At 32.6% G+C, this 25607-nt stretch overlaps 2 protein-coding genes and 2 long non-coding RNA genes across 6 annotated transcripts; 2 read left to right on the top strand and 2 right to left on the bottom strand.

Moving 5' to 3' along the window:
* Window positions 1-588: 588 nt before the first annotated feature.
* LOC140046837 (aldo-keto reductase family 1 member B1-like) lies at window positions 589-9063 on the top strand. 2 transcript variants are annotated; one of them, XR_011844869.1, is made up of 10 exons: window positions 589-753; window positions 1079-1246; window positions 2192-2308; window positions 3054-3134; window positions 3702-3821; window positions 4979-5085; window positions 6533-6698; window positions 6786-6868; window positions 7499-7592; window positions 8964-9063. XR_011844869.1 is itself a non-coding variant. In XM_072091559.1 (9 exons), exons 1-9 carry the CDS (start codon window positions 685-687, stop codon window positions 7539-7541), a joined length of 954 nt encoding a protein of 317 aa, XP_071947660.1. In that variant the 5' UTR covers window positions 589-684; the 3' UTR covers window positions 7542-8825. The 2 variants fall into 2 exon arrangements, 1 of the variants encoding a protein (XP_071947660.1); XM_072091559.1 differs by lacking the exon at window positions 8964-9063 and having other exon boundaries at window positions 7499-8825.
* Window positions 9058-21786, top strand: LOC140046839 (uncharacterized). Of its 2 annotated transcripts, none has more exons than XR_011844872.1 (3): window positions 9058-9083; window positions 21246-21384; window positions 21519-21786. It is a non-coding gene; the product is annotated as an uncharacterized lncRNA (long non-coding RNA). The 2 variants fall into 2 exon arrangements; XR_011844871.1 differs by lacking the exon at window positions 9058-9083 and adding an exon at window positions 9735-9888.
* On the bottom strand, window positions 10091-12677 carry LOC140046838 (uncharacterized). The gene is made up of 5 exons (XM_072091560.1): window positions 12384-12677; window positions 12143-12232; window positions 11626-11781; window positions 11182-11247; window positions 10091-10666 (listed from the first exon to the last, which is right to left on the bottom strand). Exons 2-5 carry the CDS (start codon window positions 12224-12226, stop codon window positions 10460-10462), a joined length of 513 nt encoding a protein of 170 aa, XP_071947661.1. The 5' UTR covers window positions 12227-12232; window positions 12384-12677; the 3' UTR covers window positions 10091-10459.
* Window positions 15222-17239, bottom strand: LOC140047878 (uncharacterized). Its single transcript, XR_011844988.1, has 3 exons — window positions 17136-17239; window positions 16204-16308; window positions 15222-15292 (listed from the first exon to the last, which is right to left on the bottom strand). It is a non-coding gene; the product is annotated as an uncharacterized lncRNA (long non-coding RNA).
* Window positions 21787-25607: the final 3821 nt, after the last annotated feature.

Genomic DNA, 25607 nt, shown 5'->3' with positions numbered 1-25607 from the left:
TTATAAAAACATGACCATAAAAGATGCATATACTATATTCCGTGGATTATGGATAGGCCTATATTCACACTACTGTACTGTAGTTACGATTCCTCACCAGTTGTCCCATAAAATTAATACTGTTAAAAGGTTCTGCGTTAATGGTCGTTACATGGAAATGTAGCAAGCTGTCTATTTAATGTGATTTGCTAATAATATAATGACGACTAACATTACTGAGTAACGTGTGATATATTCTTACCATTTTGTGTGCAAAAAATACCAAATATCCAGTAGGCGATTGGATGTATGTTTGCGCGAGATAAAGGATTCGTCGATTTTGGAAAGGGTATTCTGTTACGATTGATTTTTTAGACCACCAACTGATCTCCTAGCTATCTTTTAAAAAATCCTAATATAAAATACTTGTAATTAACTGAATGTTATATACTGTATAATAATATTTAAATAAAACAAATGGTGTTTTAGTAAAGACCTCTGACATTGGGAAATCTGATGGTCAGTGTACTTTTGATGTGCGTACCTGGGAAAATAAAAAACGTGACATGACACAGCAGAGCTGAGCTAGCTACTGCTGCATGCTGCTGCAAACCTCCTTTCTTTTTCAAGCGCGATCGTCGTTGGCCTAGTGGTGTTAAAAGTGGGATCATTTATCGAATTAATCTGTGAATTAATCATCATAAAATGTTGAAAAATGCTTTAAAGCTTCAAAGCGGTGCACTTATGCCCATTATTGGTTTAGGTACTTGGCAGGTATGGTTTTTTAACTATTTTATTGGGCAAAATTTGATTTTCTGTAGGCCAAGTCTAGGCTAGGCCTAGGCCTAGGCCTTCGCTTCTTATGAGGAAACTGATTGTGCGAGGAATCTTCGTGTGTTGGTTGACTCTTGTGCGTAGTTTAAAGGTCTATACTAAGGCCTAGCTAGGCATGGTCTATAACCTAACTATAAAGACCTAGTATTATGTATATTTTAGCGACCAGACATACTTTACGCAGGCTTCAATAAATGAAAATAATGAATTTAATGAAATGGTCAATTTATTAATTGTGAGATTTAATTTCACTTACATTTTTCAGTCTAAACCAGGTGAGGTTGAGAATGCAGTAAAAGCAGCAATTTCAATGGGGTACCGACACATAGATTGTGCCCGTGCATACCAGAATGAAGGAGAGGTTGGAACTGCTCTGAAGGCTAAATTTGACGATGGTACTGTAAAGAGAGAAGACTTGTTTATTACTAGCAAGGTAGAGTTTAGTCAAATGATTTATTTTATTTATTTATTTTATTCAGTTGACAACCAACAGCGATGAAACCGCCACTAACAGGTTGAATCTAGTAAACTATAACAAATACATTCAATTAAGCAACAATAACATAAACAAAGATCGGAACATTATTATAGAGATTTAACAATTTTACCCTTAAATTAACGCTGTGGCTAAAGATACGGTACCGTATCCTAACTTCCGTTTACTAAAGGTACGGTAAATTTGCATTACGTCATAATCAGCCAATGGAGTGCTGATACGTGTGTGATGTCATCATATAAGGACTTTGGAATTGTTTTCATATCGCGAAAACAGTGATCAACCGCCATTTTCTTTATGCTTCATTTACCGCTATTATCGCCATCGCGTGTGACAAAAACTAATTGTAGCCTATGTCTGTTATTATTGAAAAGCCAAAACATGTTGATTTTAATTTTTAAATACAGAAAACCGTTTTAAAAGAGTCCTACTTCTACGTACTATAACCTCATTTTATGAGTTTGTATGTGTAGGAAAAGTGGTGCCAGGCTGGGGCCAGCTGAATGTGTGCGCTTATTTCTGTGACTCAGCCCTGGGGCTACTGTCAAAATCATAGTATTTAAGGGTCCCTTTATTGTCCGCATTTGCTTGTTGTTTATGGTCACCATCTGTAAACAAAGATATTAATAAAAAATATAGACCTACAGTAAATAGACCATTTGAATAAAAATAAAACCCTCATTGTAACTATGAATGAATAAACTAGACGCAACACAATTTCCAACATTTAATTATAATAAAATTTGTTTCATAAATTATGTTTTAGTGCTGAATAGACAATTTTATGTGTGTATGCTAAATTTCAAGCAATTTTTTACATATACAAATGTATCATGTCTAACAAATTTAAATTACCAAAAAATTATTTTATTTTCCATACAGCTGTGGAATACATACCATCATCCTGATGATGTGATGAAGTCATTTCAAGATAGTCTTGAGTTGCTGGGTTTGGACTATGTTGACCTTTATCTTATCCACTGGCCAATGGCTTACAAGGCGAGTACCGTTTTGTTGAACTCAATATAAATTCTACACTATTCATTCATTTATTCACATTTATTCAGTTTATTGCAATAATCTGGGGCCAGCACTAGAAGCGAAGGCTTGTCTCATGCGGGCCCCGACGATACATATAATTATAACACATGAAATGTTAAATAAAACTATTAAAAAACAAAGCAAAAGTTAGGGTGTAAATGGCTAATGAGTAACATTTCACAGATTTTTTTTAAGTAACTAAGGCTCTGTCTATACTATCAAACTAGTTTGACAACAAGTTTGATATGCCCAAATATGTTAGAAATATGCCCAAATGTGGTAGTGATATGACATCATCATGTCCATATATGGGCACATCACATTTTTTTTTCACATAAAGTTTGATAGTGTAGACAGAGCTTTAGGAATGCTTTAGGATACAGAAAGTATTTTAACAGGGAAATCACAGTTTAGTTCCGGTAATATAAAACAAAAATTGATTTCTAGTGAATCTTGTAAAAGTAACAAATTAAACTTACAAATTAGTAATAATGGAAGTTAGAACTGTGGTGAAACTGATGACCTAGGAACAAATGACGTGTCTTCGGTTGTCGCCTGGACCTAGAAACCACCAAAAGTGTGTCGATGTAGGTAGCAAGAAAGCACGCCCCCAACTCCCTCGCACTGGTCCATACTTTTAGAATCATGGCCTTTATTATTGCTCTGGTATATTTGTCATTGCATTCTATCATTTCTTTTGTAGAGAGGTGATGTCATGTTCCCTAAAGATGATAATGGCAAATTCCTATATGCAGAAGAAATTCCATTTACAGATACATGGAAGGTAAAGTTTGTAATAGTGTTTGTGTATTAAAGAAAACCCTAAGCATTAACACTGAATGATTGGAATACTGTATTAATTAAAATTTAGGTAAATAGTATTAAATATTAATGTGCAACTATTTATATCAGTAGAGTACGAATACTATTATTATAATAAATCTAATTCTGATTTTATTGAAGACTTCTGTGAAAAATGGAAATATAATAATAATAGTTCATTCTTATTTAGCGCATATAAGCAAGCTCTCAATGCGCTGCACATTATTACCAGGGTAATTTTTTGGATGAAACATGTATGGAAACATACTCCCATAATAATGCAGCTACTAATCAACGCAAGTTGTGTCTTGATCTAACCAGTACCCATTTTTTACAACGTAAGTAAAGTATCTTGCCTAAGGATACAAGCAATGCGGTGAGTTTTGGAATCGAACCACGATCTCACGATCAGTAATCCAACAAACTGCGCCACACGCAGCTTTGAGAAGCTTTGACAGATCACAAGTAGAGCCTTAACAATTTATATACGAAATAGATACATGATCCTTTCTCTCTTAATTGTTTAAAGGCTTTGGAAGAACTTGTGTCTAAAGGCTTATGCAAATCTATCGGAGTGTCCAACTTCAACCAACAACAAATTGAACAAATACTTGCAATGCCAAACAAAGTTCCAGTGGCAGTCAACCAGGTAGGTAAATTTCTTTTTGTCCTGGGCTGTACGCAATGGACTTTTCCTGGTAAAAAGAGTAATTATTAATCTGCTAGCATACGAAACAAATGTTTACTGTAATAAAGTACTATGAAGTAACCAAGTTTTATTTTTGATATAGATAAAACATCATATATTTCAATTCTTTTGTTCCAGTTCACTCAGGCAGTGCATGTCTGCTTTATATTCTCAATTTTGTCTATGTACTCTTGCACTGATGAAGGGCTAGTGATTTAGATTTTTGCTTATTTAAAACAATATCCCTATAGATCCAGCCACTGATACCCACAGCATTGTCATTTTTTCAGTAATTTTACTTTGGATTTATATATAGATATCAAGGTAACATTTAAAAAAAAAGTGAATTAATTAACCCATTGACTGCCAGATGTTTATTGGCCCATTGTTTCAGTGAAGTATTGCCAGCTCATTTTTTATCAACGCGAGAATAAACAACATTTTTGACAGGGCAGTAATATTTTGCAAATAAGCTATTGATAATTTCAAAAAATCAAATGTTAAAAACAAATGTTCATCAGACATTTCTAAATGCAAAGTTATTTTTATTATATTTTTTTATAGGTTTTTAGCAATATGTGTACAGCTAGCTAGGTCTAGGCCAAGCTACTGTAGCTAATATAGTAGTAGCCTAGCGCTGACCTACTAGACCGAGGCCTAGATAATTTGAGGAGTCCACGTCCATACCACCTTGCCTGCCTTGGCCTTCATCAATTTCTTTCTAGGCCTAGCTAGCTAGGCCTATATCGTAATCGATGTCAATATCCGAGCCATCGTCGTCAAGCACAGCAGCGACGACTTCAAACCAACATTTTTTTTAACCTCAAAATACTCAAATTTTCAATATAGTAAGCCCTACAAATGTTCGCGTCAAAATATAGAATGGTTCATTGGCTTTTGTTTAATATGCATGTCAATACAAATAGACTTGGTGAAGACTATTTTATTGAGACGTTCATTTTTTTCGCAGTTTTTTAATGTGAAGTTGGCACAGCCAGTACAACTAGTCTATTCGCATAAATGCAAAGTTGGCACAGCGAGTGGTGGCGTCCTGTTCGCATAAATGCGAAGTTGGCACTCAATGGGTTAATTAAAACCGTTGTTATTATCATTTATAGATTGAACTTCATCCATACTTGACGCAAGAGCCTATGGTTGAATTCTGTAAAAGCAAGGGAATTGTGGTTACGGCGTATAGCCCACTTGGCTCTCCACAAAGACCATGGTAAGATTTATTTGCCTAGCCTGCAACCACTGTTAATGAAAACGGAGCTCAACTAAGCAATATTTCATCATTTATATATTATGCTAGGCCAGCAAAGTGAAACAAAACAATGATCTTTATTGCAGTCAATATTTACCTTGGAAATCAATATTAATGAAATGCATTTTGTTTTTTTTTAAAAGAGAATTGCATTAAACAATTTATTATATTACTATTAACTAGCTTAACTTTTACAGAATAATATTTACATATTAATTTTGCATAATTTATTTTGTTTAAAATTATCAATTATATGCACAAACTGTTTTAATTTCCATTTTGCATAATTCTACAATTTTTTTTTATGGATTTTCACAATTAAACACACATAATTTTATACATTTTTTTAAAATCTATTTTTAAAATGCCATTGTTCGATGAAATATATAATTAAATTTTAGGTTTATTTTGGATTAAAATTATTGTATTGTTAAATTATAAACTTTATAATGACCATCAATAATGCTGACAATAATTAATATGAAATATAAATTGATGCATCCCCATCTGTGTTTCAATTTTAATTTCAATTTATTTCCACAATATAACATAATACACAATGACATAATATATAAAACTAGTTGTCAATACATAAAATAGCATATAAATACAATGAAAAGTAGTTCAGTCATGTGGAGGGAGAGTCGGATAAGTCAGAAAGATTTTAACCCAGAAAATGTTTAATTTGACTCTAAAGGCCAGGTGCGGAAACAAAATTCTATTGATCATACATTCCAATAATTATCGATCTATAGTTTCCCCTATGTTTCATAATTTTTGGGATTTTATTTGTTTCAATTACACCATCTTGTTGAAAATAAGCACTTTTTTATCAGAGATAGATAGTTTAAATTACACAGTAAAATCTCTATTGTTTTGTACACAAATGTTGTAAATAGAGAGGCATTTTTAAAAAACTATGACAAATAAATGGTGTGGTAAAAAATGTTATCAGATGACTAAATATAGGTAATATAACTTGAATTTTACATTTCTAGTATTTTTATTCAACTTCAGAGTTTTATTTTCATGCTATAGCAAAAATTGATATCCACCGTATATCCACCATCTATTTCATCTTCTAGGGAGTCACCAGAAATGTTATTACATGGATTAAACTACCTAACTACTGAAAAAAAGTCTTGCTGGTTTTTATAGCAGAATTTTGCCAATTTTTTATATGACCGTTTTAAGAGAAATTCATGTTTTTTCATCTTGATTTCTATTACAAATATTTGATTTATGTACAATTAACCAGATATTATATTTAAAATTCAAACCTGTACCTCAGCTTTAACATCCTCACCTAAAAACTAATACAAAAATGTAAGCAACTTCGAAAGAAACCCACCCCAGATTCTGTTTTAGTTGATGTATATATTATAAGGTATTGATGGTGTATTTTCAGGGTGAAGGAGACAGACCCGTCAGTTATGGATGACCCAATTGTTGTTGAAATTGCGAACCGTTACAAGAAAAGTCCCGCTCAGGTACTCATACGCTTCGCAGTTGAACGTGGCATTGTGGTCATTCCAAAAAGCGTGACTCCTTCTCGCATTCAAGCCAATTTTGAAGTGAGTCTTCTTTTTTAATAACCAAAGATAAAGTTTAGTATGTACAAAAGTATAAATGATTATAATTATTTTTACCTTGTATTTCAGTCAATGAACTTTGAGTTGAAACCAGAAGATGTTAGACTTTTGTTAAACTTGAATAAGAACTATAGAGGGTGTGCTTTGGAATGGTGAGTAAATCAACTGGCTCTTGACAAACAAAAAAATCCTTTAATAATATTGACAATATACCATTCTATGGCAAACCTAATATATACTTACTATTAATATTAATAGTTACTTTGTATAATATTATACCTGCCAACTCTCGCGCATGAATAAATAAAACATGTATGCCTCACCCATCATCTCACACATCCATAAAAATATTCATCAAAAACATTATTTTGAAATTAACTTGATAGAAAAATAGCATAGGACTGCACATTATTCAATTAATGTGAACATAATTAGCCTAGGCCTGTGTTTTTTTGTTTTATGTAGTACAGGAAAACTAAATTTTGTAAAAAATCAAACATAGAGGGCATATTTATTTTTAGTTAAAATAACACAGAGGGCGCTATATACAACTTAAATTTATTATCTCGTGCATTGTCCACTGAAAAAGTTGGCAGGTATATAATATTTGATTTCCTATGTTGGCTTTTCTAAGCAGTTTAAAAAAATTACATATTTTTTAATTTAGATTTAAAATCAAATTGTAATACAGATACAGAAACTGAAAAATAGAATATTTAAACTAGAATTCATTGAAATTATTTCTTAAATTATTTTAATTTATTTTCTGGTTTTTTTTAAAGGATTTTTGACCACAAGGATCATCCATTTGCAGTGACTTCATAGAACAACTTGTATAGTAAAAGATGACAAAAAGATAGCTCTATGAATTAACAAGTAAATACAAAGTGTTACATTTAAAAAAGCTCTTTCAAATTTCCTTATATAAAAAAGAAATTGGTACCAATATAACTGAAATTGAAGAACATTAGTTAAACAAAATAATAATACAAAATTCTTAATTTAAAGCAATATAAATTAAACACTACAGTATTTTAATATAATAATTTTATAACAGATCTTAGAATTATGTTTATTTTAGCTTACTTGTTTTATAAATTTTAATTTCAAATGTGTACAAGTATTATAATCAGTAATACCTTGTTTGCCATTGCTAAATAAACATATAACTTTATTATTAATATATAGTTATATCACAATTTATAACTTTTGATACAATTACTAAAATTATGTTTCTTTCAGATTTATACTGGTTTTATTATTTTAATGTAAATATGAAACAAATTTTCATACTTTTGTATGCATTGTTCTATGTAAAAATAAAATGTAACAATTAATAATAGACAGTGTAGGTAATAAGTATATGTAGCTAATTGCCACACATCTAATCATACTATATCATAACAAAATCATACTCGATCATAACCAAATCATACTCAATCATAACAAAATCATACTCAATCATAACAAAATCATACTCAATCATAACAAAATCATACTCGATCATAACAAAATCATACTCGATCATAACAAAATCATACTCGATCATAACCAAATCATACTCGATCATAACAAAATCATACTCAATCATAACCAAATCATACTCAATCATAACCAAATCATACTCGATCATAACCAAATCATACTCGATCATAACCAAATCATACTCGATCATAACCAAATCATACTCGATCATAACCAAATCATACTCGATCATAACCAAATCATACTCGATCATAACCAAATCATACTCGATCATAACCAAATCATACTCGATCATAACCAAATCATACTCGATCATAACCAAATCATACTCGATCATAACCAAATCATACTCGATCATAACAAAATCATACTCGATCATAACCAAATCATACTCGATCATAACCAAATCATACTCGATCATAACCAAATCATACTCGATCATAACCAAATCATACTCGATCATAACCAAATCATACTCAATCATAACCAAATCATACTCAATCATAACCAAATCATACTCGATCATAACCAAATCATAATAAAATCATAATATAAATCTATCAAAGAATAATGGTTGCTAATAATATACAGATACTAATAAATAAAACTAAATGAAAAGTTCAATGTCTCTTTTTGAATTGTTTTTGTGATTTTCATAATAGAAATAAAATACACATGATTTATGTCCTATCATGATAGTGTGAATTATACCAGGAAAGAGTACTGTACTTATTGTTAATTAGTGGAACTTTCGATATCCAGGTAATACGACACACAACGTTAAAGACATCTGTATAGACTAACTTTCAATAGAAAACAGTGGAGATTACATTACATGGCAACTTCGGAGATCTACAATACCTCAAAAGGACGTCTAATAAAGTAAGTTGTGTCATTTAGTTTTAAAGACATCTGTAGAGACTGACTGAGGGATTGAGTGCAGTGGAGATGCTATTACATGGTACCTTTGGAGATGTACAATACCTCAAAAGGATGTCTAATAAAGTAAGTTGTGTCATTTAGTTTTAAAGACATCTGTAGGGACTGACTGGGGAGGGGAGAGAGAGCAGTGGAGATGTCATTACATGACAACTTCGAAGGTCAGTAAGTTGTGTCATTTAGTTTTAACGACATCTATAGAGACTGCTGTTGTAGGGGGAAAGAGCCGTGGAGATGTCATTACATGGCAACTTCAGAGATCTACAATACCTCAAAAGGACGTCTAATACAGTAAGTTGTGTCATTCAGTTTTAAAGACATCTGCAGAGACTGACTGTTGTAGGGGGAAAGAGCAGTTGAGATGTCATTACATGGCAACTTCAGAGGTCTACAGTACCTCAAGAGGACGTCTAATAAAGTAAAGTTGTGTCATTTAGTTTTAAAGACATCTGTAGAGACTGACTGAGGGATTGAGTGCAGTGGAGATGCCATCATATACACAACTTCGGGGGTCCATCATAACTCAAGAGGACGTCTTGTAAAGTAAGTTGTGTAGAGACGGATGTCGAGGAGAGGGAGAGAGAACAGTAGAGATTTCATTACATAGTAACTTCAGAGGTCTACAATACCGCAAAAGTCTCAATGTCTACAATACCTTAAAGACATCTGTAGAGACTAACTGGGGGAGAGAGAGAGAGCAGTGGAGTTGCCATTACATGGCAACTTCGAACAAAAGACGTCTATTAAAGTAAGTCATGTCATTTAGTGTTCCGTTATATTTATTTCTTGGTCATAAATCGTATTAGTACTCTGGTACAAATGGAATACGGTAGGTCTACAGTGAAATAAGAAAACAGGCACATTCGACATTATTTATTTGGTTTTTACTTTATTAGGCCAATAAATTGAATACTTTTATTTTAGCAAAAATGTATTCTGCTTAAACTTACATACTACATTTATTATGGAATGCTTTTTGTTTACGTTTTTACAACATAATATATTAGATATTGGATATATATATATATCGAATGACCTGAAAAATTTTAGAAAGAAAAAGACAGATGTTACTGCACGTTGCCCTGAAACCCCCACCCCAAAAAAAACATTATATTTTGAAAAAGTACATCATATATCCGGTTGAAACGCGTTAGAGCGTCAAACAACCCATTTAACCATGTTAGAGCGTCAGCCACTTTCTTGAAAGGCATTAGAGCGTAGATCAACTTTCTTGAAACGCGTCAGAGCCGCCACCATCGTTCTCGAAACGGGTTTGAACGGTGTAAAGAAAATTTGATGATGTTCCTTTATATTAATATTCATACACAGCTTTGGTAATTTAGCCTGCATAGCTCAAGAACCGAACAACCGCATTGATAACTCTGTCTACATCCGCTGAACTGAATCACGTCAATGTTTATTTCATTTTGATAGCGTAAAAGAGACATAAAGAATTCGTATAAGATTGCATCGCGTAACCACAGATCCGTAAGTTTAGAAAAGCCATACTCAGATACATATTGAATCTGCAATTAAAATGTTCAAATATCAATATCATCATTAATTCATTTTATTTTATGGTTTTAATTTCAAAATTTTGAAGAAATCTTCACAACGAAACACTAAATAAAAATTGTAGGGATGGAAAGGACTATTAAAACTAATTTTGGTAACATGTCGTCACCTTTCTGATAAACCGTCGTACAAGATTCCTTCTTGCTTTTTAATACAACACAAGTCCTGTTTAACTTGGGGGGGTTTAGAAGGGATTTGAAAAAATGTATTACTGATATCGAATTCATCTAGACTATCACTGTGTTTTTATGTCTTTTGCGTTTTTCGTACTATTAGTTGGGAAAGCCACTCGACAGTGCAGTTCTTTTGAACTGATCCACTTTTGGTTACCCGCAGGTGCTGATAGTACTTTTGTTCTGTTTTGTTGAATGATGCCGTACCTTGTTTATGATTTTTGTATGTTACCTGGAAATTGAATAAAATAAAATAAAAAAATAAAACACAGAACATAGATATAATAACTTACCACAGTGGACTGTGTCGTGGATAGCGGTGAAGGTGTGTATGTTGTAGACGATGCGCCAGCTCGTCGCTGTCAAATGAAATAAGTAGAATGAGTAAAAAAAACGGTAATTACAAAATATTGGCTTAGAATCTTAAGGTAGGCTAGGTGGTGGTATCCACGATTAAAGTTTCACTTGTAGTGCCTTTTTCGCAACATATGTAGTGGATTTTTTGCGATACAAACATTCATATATTATGGCCATACAAAATAAAAAAATTCATATTAAAGACTATTTCTGGTACCGACTTGGAGCTAGAAAATTATTATTCACCGCACGACAAAACTACGTTTTATTAAATTTAATTTAGCTGCATGATAAACAATCGCAATAAACATTCATATAACGGTACTCTAAATAATTAATAGGATATTATATTAAATGCCACAATAACTTATTAAACTTACTAGAATTGTTTTTAAATGACGAATAACAGCGTTCAGGGCCTGTAAACTGTCGGCAACTGGTATCCTTGTGCTCGTGTAGGCTAATGTTATATTTTCTAGGGTGTCTCGGTAGGCTCCTAAGCTATCTTTATGTTTTATAATACGATTGATCGTGGTCTGCAAAGAATAACAACAAAATTAAAATGTTTGAATCAAGGAAGAGTAAAAAGTAATTTTTCTCTTTCCTGTTTTGGATTATCCATTTAGACGTATTTTGAAACAAAAAAAAAACAGTTCCACGTGTTGAAGTTGTCATTCCTAATCGAGGTTGAATTCGATATAGATGCTAAGCCTTTAGAACCCCCTTTCTACGAGGTGCCCTTTTCAAACTAGCAGCAAAGGTAATGATATGTTTAACTAGCCTAGCTTATGACGATTTTTGCCCGGCCCCGTTTGTGAAAAAAAATTCCCTTTTGTGGAAAAAACATCTTTACTTATGAAACGACACTAAAAGTACTATTATTATTAAAATACTTACATCGTTGCATATGTTCTGTGGGCAATCCTCTAGGGGTGTGATAATCCTGCGAACATTAGCTTGTATCCTTGATGTGTAGTTCATATGAAACTAAAAAAAAATAACATGAAACTCTCATAAATAGACATATTTTTGCTTTTCTGTCCAAAAAAATTAAAATCGTTAGTAACATTAAAAAGAAAATACAGCCGGCGACTGTGCTGTCAAATTAATGTCTGTCTCTTGTGGTCTGGCTTCTTACCTCATCAGTTGCATTTACTATTTGGCATTGCAATGTGTTCGTTAAATGGTAGATCTTGTCATACTCGGCAAATGAGAAATCAGTACTCGGTGACGTAGAAAATGCCCCCAGAAGAACGAAATACAATCCTACATCAAAGAAAAAGGAAAATAGACCTATATTGATAAAATAGTAGTAAACGAATACACGAAAGTTTTGACTCGCCTGGAAAGAACCAGCCTGCAATAAAGATGTATTAGGCAAGCCCTTATGAAGGAAACATCATATATCACTATAGATATATACTTTTTTGGGGGAAACCCAGGGACGCATTGACGTCAGTGGGTGGTTTGTAATCTTATTTAAACTAATAAACGATACAATTGTCCCTGTATTAATCAGTAATCGATGTTTTCAATCTTTTAAACTTTGAACAAGAGTTCATTTTAAAATTACATAGGCCTATATATGATAATTGATAAATACAAACTTATGCAAAACATTTGCAGTGCATATGCGTTCAAAATTATCAATTTCTTTTTTTTTCACATGATTTTGACCTATGTAACATTTGGAAAAATAACAACATTTATGTTGAAAATGAAATAGTTATTTCTGTGCTAACTATAGTAATAAAATCTAAACAGCATATAATAAAAACATTACCTGATCATTTTTGTTGCACCATTACATAAATGGCAAACCTTTCAGTTCAGTAATTTGGATGTACAACGCATTGTTGTACCTGCTAACTAAAATATAGCATAGCCCTAAATTGTATGCATTTACAACCTAGGAACATTTATTGAAAGAAGGTATAACGAATACAGCCAATACTTACCCTGTAATATGTCGACTACACTCATGATAATAATTTTCAGTTGGTTTGTGTATCCTCCAGCAAGATGTACCGTTTCTCTTTCGGTACACCTTTTTATATACCACCCATCTCTCCAACACGCCACCCTCATTAGACTTATATTTCATATCCACGAAACTATCGTCTGTGATTAATTGGCTAAATACCTGTTACAAAGTAAACCTACTAAGAATTGCAAGTCTGAAACATTAAGTTATCAAATAAAAGTTTGATATATTTTCTGGCCATTTTCATTTGAATTATCTGGTTTTTGTCTATAGACTGTCAAGTACCATTGGTTTTGTGAGTGAATTGCGTATATATTTTCCAAGAATATCAAGAAATAGACTCATTTGTATTTCAGCACTTTTTGTTTAATGCTCCCCTTAACGTTTAATATATCAGCATTTTTGTGAATGAAAGGTCAGGCAAATCAATTAACCGTGTATATTATACTTAACACAACGAATCTATTTTTGAGGGAATTTCCCTTTTGCTCTAAGTGTCTACTGATAGTCAATATAAACAGCTTTCAAATATATTCCGTGTACTGCAGGTAAAATATGTAGGTGTGTATTAAATAACGCCATACAATGTCTGATATTTGTTCTTTTACGTGTTTACTTTGGCTTTTTTTTAATTGTTGTTTTAAGTCATTTGGATTTTCTTTATATGTTCCACATTCGACTATCGAAGTAGTGGGATATCATTTAATTATTCAATTAATTGTTCTATCTCAAGTATTAATCTATGCAAATACGCTCGAAGTTCGCGTAGTACTAATATGGAATGAAGTTGAAAGGAGCGATTTTCCAATGACGTTAATTTTTGTCGTATACTTTCATCACTCTCGCCGGCAGATTCTGTATATTTTCTAATCTGAAAAAAAGTAAATTATCATGTTATTCGTGAGTATAGAGTAGTGCATTTGAATGTTATGTGTGGGTATAGATTAATTCATTTAAAAATGCAACAAACAAGCGGAAGCCTTTTGATATTTAAGCGTGGTTCCCACTAGAACGCAACGCGCAGCGACGTATCGACGTAAAGTGTAATCACAAGTGGGAACCGACGACGCAATAATGCTGCAAACATGGCAGGTTTGATTTCATGCAGGCGGGGGCAAACATAATTATTAGAAGGGCATTTGCTTACGTTGCGTAGATTGCGTTACGTTGCTTCGCTAGTGGGAACCAAGCTTTAGAGGGCTGCGTAATTTTTGACTGGCGGCGCTCAGTAATGTTCGTTCCTAAGCTCAAGTACGCTTGTTTTGAAAATACATGCTGATGATAATTGCAGCATTTAACACTGTGACACATCGATCAACCAGCTTAAAAAATGTTAACGTAAGAAAATGCCCTTCTAATAATTGTGTTTTCCCCCGCCTGCGTGAAATCAAACCTGCGATGTTTGCAGCAATGTTTCGTCGTCGGTTCCCGCTTGTGGTGGTTACGCAATACATCAATTTCCGTCGATACGTCGCTGCGTTGCGTTCTAATGGGAACCACGCTTTAAGCTTGGTTCCCACTAGAACGTAACGCAAGGACGTAAACGCAACCCAAGCGTTTTAACCAATGACAAGCGAATTTATAGACAGTTAGCAATCACAAGCGAATAAGCCATCGCTTGTGATTGGTCAATTCACTTGCGTTGCGTTACCTCCTTGCGTTGCGTCGCTAGTGGGAACCACGCTTCAGGAAGGATTTTGACAGCAATGCTGAAGCCCCATTTTTGCACTATCTATATCTTATCCTACTGTAATGTTTGATATTTTTTTAGCGATCACGTATAGGCTTACATAAACGTTCAATATACTGTACAATGATAATAATATTGGAAAAAAATTAGTTGAAATACTGTTATTTCTAAATAATTTGGTGGCCGTGATGGTGTTTCCACTTACCATGTAGTAAATACTGAGTCTTAATCGGGCGCAAAATATTTTTAAAATGTTTAAACCAGAAAGTACGTTTTCGTTATCTGATTGTAGCTTTTCAAATCCCAGGATTCCGTTAATTAGAACTTCATAAGCTTTGAGATAATCCATGTGATCGCATAACCTTTGTATACTCTGTAGAAACAAACAAATAAACATTTTTTGGGGAAAAAAAACGTTACATAGCATTACAAAAAATGTTAGGCCTGTGAACAAAATGCTCAGCGTTAAGAATGTTCGATATCTAAGGTAACCTCTTTAATTTTACTTTTTTTAACCTTTTGAGTAGCCTCGCCTCCACTTTTTGTCAAAGCTATATACATATTTATTCAGCCCTGGTGTACCTTGAAATAATTATGCAGGTCTATTGCCTACGGTATTAATGAATAATTGCAAAATTATAAATACAAAGGAATTTCTAGAAATCGAATTATAGCTGATAATTTTTGATAAGTTAAAAACAAACCGCGTGCTGTTTTTAGCTTTAGACAATGAAAGAATATTAATATGGTAATTATAGAGGTTCCCACATGTATAACGCGTATGACAACTGACATGTTCATATCAACAGTATTATCGTCTCGCCGTTTTAATCTAAAGGAAATCTAATTTCGTCACGTCATTTCGTCTGCAGACTTTGAACATAGGTTATGTTTCGGTTAATAGGTTTATTATTATTTACATAGTTTTTTGACTTAGGCCTATGGTTGATCAAAGGTAGATATATTATCATGATTGCTTTATGATTTAGCTAAAGTAATTTACACTTACCAATGACCATAAAAGGAACGGTTATTTGTCAATTTATGGCCCATGAGGTCATTTCGTATCTGTACCACGCAAATAACATCATTGTGGCCTTATTTATATGATTCAAATGATATTGTTCATATAATTATTCCCGATTATCTAATATGTATCAATCCGAATTATTTTCTTCTTGGTATTAATTCATTTATGTCATGGACATGTGTTAAAGGATAGAAGAGCTCACTCTTCGTTCGATCGTTTAAATTCTGCTTAAGTGAATGTAGAGGACTACTTACTGGTTTGAACCACCACCTATGTGGTCCTATTTGATGCCACTGTATGAACGTTCCTCTATTTTTCAACTTTATGCCAAGCCTACCACTGCCAAAATATTTCCTACGCTGAAAATAAAAATAAGTTCTAAAAATAGCGGATTGTGGTCTGTTGTTTGGTTGATTTAGACAGCAATGGTTACAGATTCTCTTAAATCTGTTCAAATTTAGGTTACTATTGAGAAATCTGATAAAAAATAATTTGGGTTGATGTAAATAAAAGATTTCAATGAAAATGGTACATTCTTTAGATATTTCTTTCTGAAAAAGTTACTCATAAGTGTAAGTCTGTGGAAATTAAGATTTTACCAACTTTCCGACATGGTGTGGTATATAGAAAACACTGCTGTTAATACCCTGCAATACTCTTGTGAAATTATATGCAAACTTTAAATTTGTTGAACGTAGAAAAACGGAGTTGATTACGGTAACTTTCTAAAATGAGAATGGATCTATCGAATCTTAGTTTAAAAACAAATGTACAGTAATTTCTTTTGAAGTTGTATTGTCCCCCAAATACATGAAAATGGAGTAGGCTATAATAATAACTTTGATAATAGACCATTTTGCAGTTTTAATAAAGTTAATCACGTCCGTCGAAAAACAAATGTTTTCACTAAGCTTATAAAAAGACAAATTATACCAAAAATCCATTGACTTCCAGTAAATTTGACTATTTTTTGCTTTATATTACATTTATTTCAGGTAAATTATGTTTTTAATCCAATGTTCGGTTAATGTGAATAATTATTATGTGACAATAAAATGGCATACTCAACAAAAACATTAAACAAAAACAATTATTTTTAGGACTATTATTATAGAATAAAAATATGGAGTTTGTTTAAAGTGAACTTGCCGCTTATTTAGACAAAAAGACCATGTTAAGTACTCACATAAATTCTGTAGTTTTCCCTTAAAATCGAATAAACTTCGTCAATGTTTATAACTACATAATACACTACTCTTTCTGGAAATGTTATGTATTTTGGAGTTTGTGTCAACTCGGAACTGTCGTTGAATTCTCTTGAATCAGATATGCTATCTGAATTGTGGTTATAAGTAAATTGTTTTGAGAATTCTCCAAGTTTCGTCACTCTATCTTTTAAAGTTATTATATCTTGTTTCCCCTTCCTTCGTTGTACAACACTCCCTGACAATCTTGCCCCATATTGTGTAACATCGTTTATTCCAATTCGTAGCGCATCCGCTGCATCTTGGTGATCTGTTAACATGAGACGTGATCTCTCAACTTTTGGATTTGATAGATCATTATTGACACCTCTTGCAATGCCTCTAATTTCTGTTTGATTTTCATCTTTTACATTTCCATGTGTTGTTTTAGAAGTGTTTTTTAGCAGAAAACTATGTTCATTCATGTTAAATATGTTTCTTCTAGATCGTGAAATAATATTTCTAGATTGTACGTTTTCTTTGTTATCAATGGTTACGTAGTTATGCACGCATCCCCGTGTATTGTTATTAATTATCGCGTCTTCTACATCGAGTTCACGTATGGCTTGTCGTTCTAAATGTTCCGCAGTTGTCATTGTCTCTACAACGCCTTCTCTTGAAAGAAACATACTCTTCTTTATCAATTGAATCAAGTCTAAAACAACTTCACATTTTTTGTTGTTGTTTTGCTTTAGTGTGTTAGTTTGTTGGAACGATGCTAAGGGTTTGATACCGTTTATGCTTAGAGTTTTGGTAGCCTTTCGATCTTTTGAACATGATCCAATTTTCTTTAGCAGACACTTCAGTTTAGATGAAAACGATTTTATACTGCTGTCAGAAGTTTCCGTTAGACATAATGTTATGTGCTTACTTCGATGTGCCGCGGTAGCCAGTGTACGTTGGAATTCGGTCACTTCAATCGTATTTATATCCAGGGTGTCTCCAGAGTCCGATTCTTGGTCAAGGTGCTGTAGAGTTTTGATTGCGGAGGTTGGCCTGCCGTCTGTCGATAAGATTAGTCCGAGTAGAAAGCACATCGCAAGCCTCGGTATCGGCATATTACGGAACTAAATACTACTAAATCGCTTCTCGTCATGGCAATGTGTATGTGCTGTTCTTGAGAGGATAGCTGACTTTACAGGCTTATACCAGTTCAGTAGGATTGCGCTATGTCAGCGTAGACAACGAAGATTTTAATTCAATTTCCTTTATCTTCGTGATAGACGTCCCTAAGCAGACTTATTGGCAAAACTTAAATTCACTGATTAAATATGGTTAAAGTAATGCAATATATAAAATAATAATGATTGTCCATCATGTGACACTGTCAAAATAAATTATCCGGGTTGCCGTGACTCAGAATATAATATGCAAGCAGGGATTACTTTAATGTCTAGAGAAAACCCCCTAATCAATTAAGATATCAATGCGGAGTGATCTTGTACACATTGTTACATAGTAAATCTGTTGATTCTAAAATAGGTGTGGTAACGTATATATTTCAGATACACTAAAAGCGGAATTAAAGAATAATTGCCGATAGTTTTCATTTTTGTAAATAATTGTTATTATTTTTAAGAAAACGTATACTCAAGGCCTAGTCTTATTAATTTTGTGCAAAAGGTTGAGACTATTTTTAATTTTAAGGTTGTGTTTGGTGGTAGTCTGGCGGTACGTGTTCATTGAATTGAATGCGAAATCTGACAACCCCGTAGAAAAATCATCCCCCTTCTCTCCCCTATTGCCACCGTACTTCTTCTATGTAGGCTTTTTTTCGAATTTAGAAACTTTACTTCCTAATTTGTGCACATCCAAATTCGTTTTAAACCCCGTTTCCAATGACAGTTAAATCTCGTCTACACTATCAAATTTGATGTGACAAAAAATGTGATGTACCCATATGTCATTTCACTGCCATATTTGGGCATATCACTACCATATTTGGGCACATCACACTTTTTTGGTCAAACTAGTTTGATAGTATAGACATAGCTTAAGATTGTATTTTTTCAATAAACTAGGCAACTAGGCTTATACATTATTTTGACATTTTATGAAATTCCCTAGAAACTATAAGTATATGTTTTGAATAGGCCTAAATTGAAACATTCTTTTAGTTGTTTTTAAAAACTACTGCATGGTACTTACACATCGTAAATACAATGAAGTAGGTATGCTGCATTTGCATACTTCAAATCCATGGATGAGCTCATTATTTTTCTTTTTTATCTCGTCTATCTAAAATTAATCATTTTAAAAATAAACAGTAAACTGTCCAAACCACACCGAATTCCTGGAATCGTAACAATATTTCATTACTTGAGTTCCATTACGATGGACATTTAAATTGCGTATCAATTGGGATAATTAACCTCCTAAGGATGACCTTTCCAAATAGTGGACGTTTCTTGGTATCATTCACGGTATAAGATACCTCGATTTCTTTTAATCAATAATCAGTTGTGCCGTTAGTATTTTGTTTATACGTATACTGTATATAAGAATGCTGCGTGGTTACTTGCCTCTAAACCCCATGGTGTTGGTTCAGATCTGGCTATTCATCCTTTTCTCTATAGTAAAAAAATGTGCTCATTTATATGGACATGATGATGTCATATCATAACCATATTTGGGCATATCACACTTTTTTGTTTGTTTGATAGTGTAGACAGAGCTTTAAGTTTGGTTCCCACTTTGACGCAACGCATATTCGTCGTGATTGGTCAAATTACTTAAGTTGCACTTACGTCCTTGCGTGCGTTGCGAGTCAATGTAGTTTAGATGTCCAATCTAAAGTTCTGTCTACACTCTCAAACTAGCTAGACCCAAATATGGTAGTGATATGACTTCAACGTGTCCATATTATGGGCACTTTGTCACATAAAGTTTGATAGTGTAGACAGAGCTTTGCAGTAAGTTTTGATTTTAAAGTAATTCACTGTGTTTAAACGATCCAGCACGGGGTATAATTGGACCATCATTCTAAAATCGTACCGTACCCTACCCTAAAGATTTCAATTTCATGTCGCATAGGTTAAGTCATCATCATCACTCACTTTTTTTCTAATAACATTATGCTTATTTTCCCCTGCCTGAACTAACCTGGTAGCTTCTAGCTAGCTTTAGTAAGTTATATGTGTCTGGTCTCTGTTGTTGGATGAAGTACTACAAATTATAATAATTACTAAACAAGGTCATCTATTAGATATATATTTTATTGCACATTTACATTGGAAGCATTTTATTCTTTTCTATGAGCGATAAATATTTTTAATATTATTTTTACAAGAATATTATAATGTAGAGATTTTGTTTACATTTTAAACAGTTTTTACCAATGCTTTGAACCGCAGGACTATCACGTATGCCACTCCCTCGGGGAACTGTCACGCGGTTTCCCCGGGGGAAGTGAAACACACCCATTATTATCCTGTCAGCGTTTCGATTATTGAGACTTAAGTATTTTGCTTTTACATAATTAGCAGATGTGTATCTAAAAAATTCATTGATAAATATACATTACTAGTATGTTGAAAATATACTCGAATCTAATAGACGTTAATTTGTATCGTAAAACAATGTTTTATATAGTTAAATAAAATATTAAAATTACAATACATAAATGTATAGGCCTAGAACAAGGCGGATCCAAAATTGTGGATTGGTGCGCTAATTCTGAAATTTCTCGATCGGCCAGTGAGTACATAACAACTTCTTACAATTTAACAGATATGTGTTTTGTTACCTTGATCAAAATGATCGCGTCAAAATAGAGAGAGAATCAGCTATAAATTATTTGAGAAGCCTAGATCATTATTATACATGATTTATAGAAGTGATCGATGAGGGCGATATTAGATTACTGTATACTACCTTGGTAGGGTAGTTTTTAGAAGTTTGTGAAGTTTAAATAAATCATTTGAAGTGGGTGGTCGAGTGTTTTAGGGGTTAATTTTTGTAGTATAAAAATAAAACAAATATTATTACAGTTTTTTCATAATATTGGATAATTATTGAATAACCTTTTCTTATTATCTATAAAAATTTCTCAGTCTTCGAAAATCCGCCAAAGTGTCTGGAAGGTATGAGGCTACGGCAAGAAGTGTCAGATAGTCTCGCTCGTTTCGCTCCGCTTCATCTGCGGTCGTGTCAAAATAGAGGGTGCCGTTTGATGACGTAATGCAAGTTCCGGTAAGGTTCCCGAAATGCATCTAAACAAAATAGATATGTATACTTATTAATCATTGTTTTATATCGAATAGATAATAATTTAGTATATTTTATAAACTATTTTAATTTCAATACTCATCCTTTACTTTATTTAGCCTATATATATATATATAAATCCAAAGGCAAATTACTGAAAAATTGACAAATGCTGTGGGTATCAGTGGCTGAATCTCCAATGGAGATACAAAAAAAAAGCGAAAAGCTAAAATCAAAACGATAAAGTAAAACAGCCAGAAAAGTTAGCAGAGCTTTTGGGCAACACTAGCCCTTCATCAGAGCAAGTGAAGGAATTTGGATGTCATAGCATACGAACTGGCAAGTGCCGCCTGGGTGGACAGGAATAAAAGAAATATTACAAAATGAGACAGGGTGGTGAATGGTGGGTGGAGACTGAATAAGAGTAGAAAACAAAGAAGGTTGGTAGAGATATAAACAATTTTATAAATATATATTTATCTTTATTTTTTTATTTCCAAATTAATTCGTTCGTTGTACTTTTGGTTGTTTAATTGCTTTTTTTCCTCGTTGTCTTTGTTATTTACTTTTTTTTCACAGGTTTGCCCGCTGGGATGTTTGTGCTGTTTTATATACCGAATAAATACAATAAAATAAAATATATCTATTTATTGAGGAATTGTATATCAACACGAAGAAAATGAATGGAAACGAATAATTAATATTAGATATACAATCAGAATAGAAATGATTATCATCATTTTATTAGTAAATTGTATAATTAATTAAACATGAATGTGTTTCATTGACGGTACATACAATTCCGATTACTTTAGAGGCTGCGATGTTCAAATCACCAGAAATATGCTGAAATTCAGATAAAAACGATCCCGATCCCAAGTAGGCAAGTTCATCTAGAATAACCAGCGCGATTGCAGAGTGATAGATTAGTAAATTCACTTTGTGTGTTTCAAGTAGATCACCTTCCTAAAAAAACATAAGAATTATCAATACATATATAATTTCCTTAAGCTCTGTCTACACTATCAAACTTTATGTGACAAGAAAAGTGTGATATGCTTAAATGGTAGTGCTTTGACACATACACATTTTTTGTCACATAAAGTTTGATAGTGTAGATAGAGCTTAAAACTTATTATTCTTATCGTTAGTGACCTCTCCTAAGAAACAAATTCTTTTAACGACCACTACCTCTCATAAATGACCACCTCTTTTAAAGGACCACCTCTTGTAAGATACAATTTTATAAAATTCTATAAAAGCCCAAACTGACCAATAAAAGGGACTATACAAAATCATGGTGTTAATATGAATACACAAACATTTTATATTTGTTAAGTTTTGTACTTAAGTTCGACTATTAAATATAAAATACCCTATTAAAATATTCAAACTTTTAATTGGTGAACTTACTTTAAATAATTAAGTACTGGTACTTACTGTCATATTTTGACGTGTACGAAATGTCAAAGCGGAAACATCCGGGAGACCTTCCACTGTCGACATTAAAACTGCATCTTGCTGAATTCGTTGCGATTTCTAAAACGATTTTGTAATAGTTCACTTTTTATTTTTCGAAGAAGGTGTTTTAAACTAAGATTTAGCTCTGTTTTGTTTTTATATTATAAAATTGAGAATATAGCTTAACTTACAAATCTGTTTAAAACGTCTCTGCTCTCAACCAGTAGACTGCTGAAACCAGATATAAGGTCGTTGTAGTAAGTTCGTGTAGCAATCGGGGTGGACGCCACTGTCATTACGCACACTATACCAATAAATACCTCTACAATATCTTTAACAAAAATTAAATCTTAATAACAAATATTAAACGCCATCAAAGTAAGTATTAAATACATCTTCAATATAGTAGCGCACGTAGCAAAGATTGAATCCACAAGTCTTGTATTAAAAAAAATTGAAGAAATGTAGAAATTTATACGGTGGTTTTACACATTAATGCCAATGTACACAGACAAGCGGTAATGGTAAGCGGAAAACGAAAATAGAATCTAAGTTGAGCGAAAATCCGCTCAGAATAAAAACATATTCTACCACTATTTCCTCGTATCTCTCATGCTAGATTTAATTTTGAATCTTCTTTAATATTTGTTACCAGCTTTGAGATGTGTAAAGTAAGCCGCACATATAGGCTTATTCGAATTAACCCTTGCTCTAAAGGGATCTAGCTATAGATCAGGAGTGTTGCCTATAGATTGAATAATGTACTATTCTACAACTAGGGTCAGGAAAAGGTCTGTCAACGAAGTAATTTGTACTTAACCATGCCTCAGGGCCTATACTGCTGTCCTTAAAATATGTTATTCGTTCCATTAAAAATATATATTTTATTTGAAAGGAACTTTAAAATCATGTTTTAACATTTAAAAACGATTTCTAAAAGTATTAAAATATTAGAATTTTAATACATTTTTACACACTATTTTATGAAAAGTAAACAACAATATTGAATGCAACACTTACGCAACATTGCTGAAGAAACTAATAGTCAATGGTCGTCTGGTACTGTCGTCTTTTCTCCTTTCGAAGATCTTTCTATCTGATTGCATTTTGTTCTTCTCTCTCATTTTATATATGGTCTTGTCACCCGAAGTTTCTATGTACAATTACTACCATTTGTTGGGATTGCAAATAGATTTAAGAAACGTTTCATCCTAATAGCTTGCCAGAGTCATGAATTAGGGCTGAATAAAGTTCAGATCTTAACCAATGTTAAGACAGATGCAGGAACAGAAGAATAATTGCATCATACTTTATTATGATCATGTAAAAATTAATAAATAACGCTCAATTATTGGTATTTTCACACATAATTTATTTAGTAACACGTGTGTGGATTAAGTACCTACTTATGAACTACCGCTACCGGTATTCAGTCAATAGATTTATTGTAAATGTAAAAAGTTTGAGTAGGATTGACAAATATGGTTGAGGTTTATAAGGAAGGTGCAATTTTATTTTTTTTCTAACGGATGTACATTTATTAGTAGCGGCCATGTTGTACATATTGCCTCGTCTTATACTAAGAATACAAATTTTCCCAGGTAATCAGCGTTTTTAGTCGCGTGGACGCGACTCTATACTCTATGTCGGTCGGTCGGTCTGTCCGGTATCACTATGCGTTTTTGCACGCGACTTATGGCTGTTGGCCTTGTTTAGTCTAGTCACAAGTTATCATTATTAAAGAGAAACATTGAGGTGCATCGATATTTTAAAGCTCATGTACAGGCATGAATTTGAAATCTGGTTAATTATACATAAATCAAATATTTGTAATAGAAATCAAGACAAAAATTTGAACATGAATTTCTCTTAAAAATGGTAAAATACAACATTTGCCAAAAGTCACGAAGACTTGTTTCAGTAGTTAGGTAGTTTAATTTATCTGGCTGGTGACTCCCTATAGAAGGTGAAAAAAGATGGTGGATGTACGGTGAATAATTTTTGCTATAACATGAAAATAAAACTCTGAAGTTGAATAAAAATACTAGAAACGTAACATTTAAGTTAATTACCTTATATTTAGTCAACCGTTTATTTTTCATAGTTTCATTTGTGTACAAAAGAATAGAGATTTTACTGTTTACTGTTTACCTCGAACTTATTTTTAACAAGCTCATGTAACACAAATAAAATAGATCGATAATTATTGGAATGTATGATCAATAGAAATTGTTTTCCCGCACCTGGCCTTTAAATCGTGAATTTCTGTAAAAGTTTTCAAAAATTAGAAAATAAATCACGTTTTTAATATTTTGTTAACGACCTTTATTCCACTTAATGCGATTTTATATATAATTTATTTTTGTTGAATTTGCAATATATAATGTAAATGTCTTCTCGGACAAGCTTGTTGTTTCACTTACTGTAGACCAGCGATGCCGTTTAATTTCCTCTATTATTTTCCATTATTTTAAAGTATGCCGTCTTCCATTCTTTTTTGTTTAATTCACATTTATTTACTCATCGTTTATAAATATAATTTTATAGCATAAATAATGGCAAGGATCCTGCATAGAGAAGTTTACACTTCTGTCTTCGCAAAAAACATAAAATAATAAACACAACATAATAGATATAAAATTTAAAAAAAAGCATTTCCTATTTACATTTTAGAGTTGTTCATCATCATCATAGAGCGATAGTGTTTTTCTAACATGAATATTTATACATTCATTTTTCTTAAAAGA

Source organism: Antedon mediterranea, chromosome 4 (assembly GCF_964355755.1).
Source record: "Antedon mediterranea chromosome 4, ecAntMedi1.1, whole genome shotgun sequence".
Lineage (NCBI taxonomy): Eukaryota > Metazoa > Echinodermata > Crinoidea > Comatulida > Antedonidae > Antedon > Antedon mediterranea.
This window is presented reverse-complemented; position numbering and strand designations above follow the sequence as displayed.

Excerpts from the sequence above, each read along its gene's own strand:
- LOC140046838 (XM_072091560.1), bottom strand. The coding sequence starts at position 12,226 with ATGAACTACACATCAAGGATACAAGCTAATGTTCGCAGGATTATCACA. Across the intron at positions 11,248-11,625 it reads GTCATTTAAAAACAATTCTA|CGACGAGCTGGCGCATCGTC; the intron begins GTAAGTTTAATA and ends TTCATTTGACAG. Across the intron at positions 10,667-11,181 it reads CCACGACACAGTCCACTGTG|ATTCAATATGTATCTGAGTA; the intron begins GTAAGTTATTAT and ends TTTTAATTGCAG.
- LOC140046837 (XM_072091559.1), top strand. The coding sequence starts at position 685 with ATGTTGAAAAATGCTTTAAAGCTTCAAAGCGGTGCACTTATGCCCATT. Across the intron at positions 3,822-4,978 it reads TTCCAGTGGCAGTCAACCAG|ATTGAACTTCATCCATACTT; the intron begins GTAGGTAAATTT and ends TATCATTTATAG. Across the intron at positions 6,699-6,785 it reads GCATTCAAGCCAATTTTGAA|TCAATGAACTTTGAGTTGAA; the intron begins GTGAGTCTTCTT and ends CTTGTATTTCAG.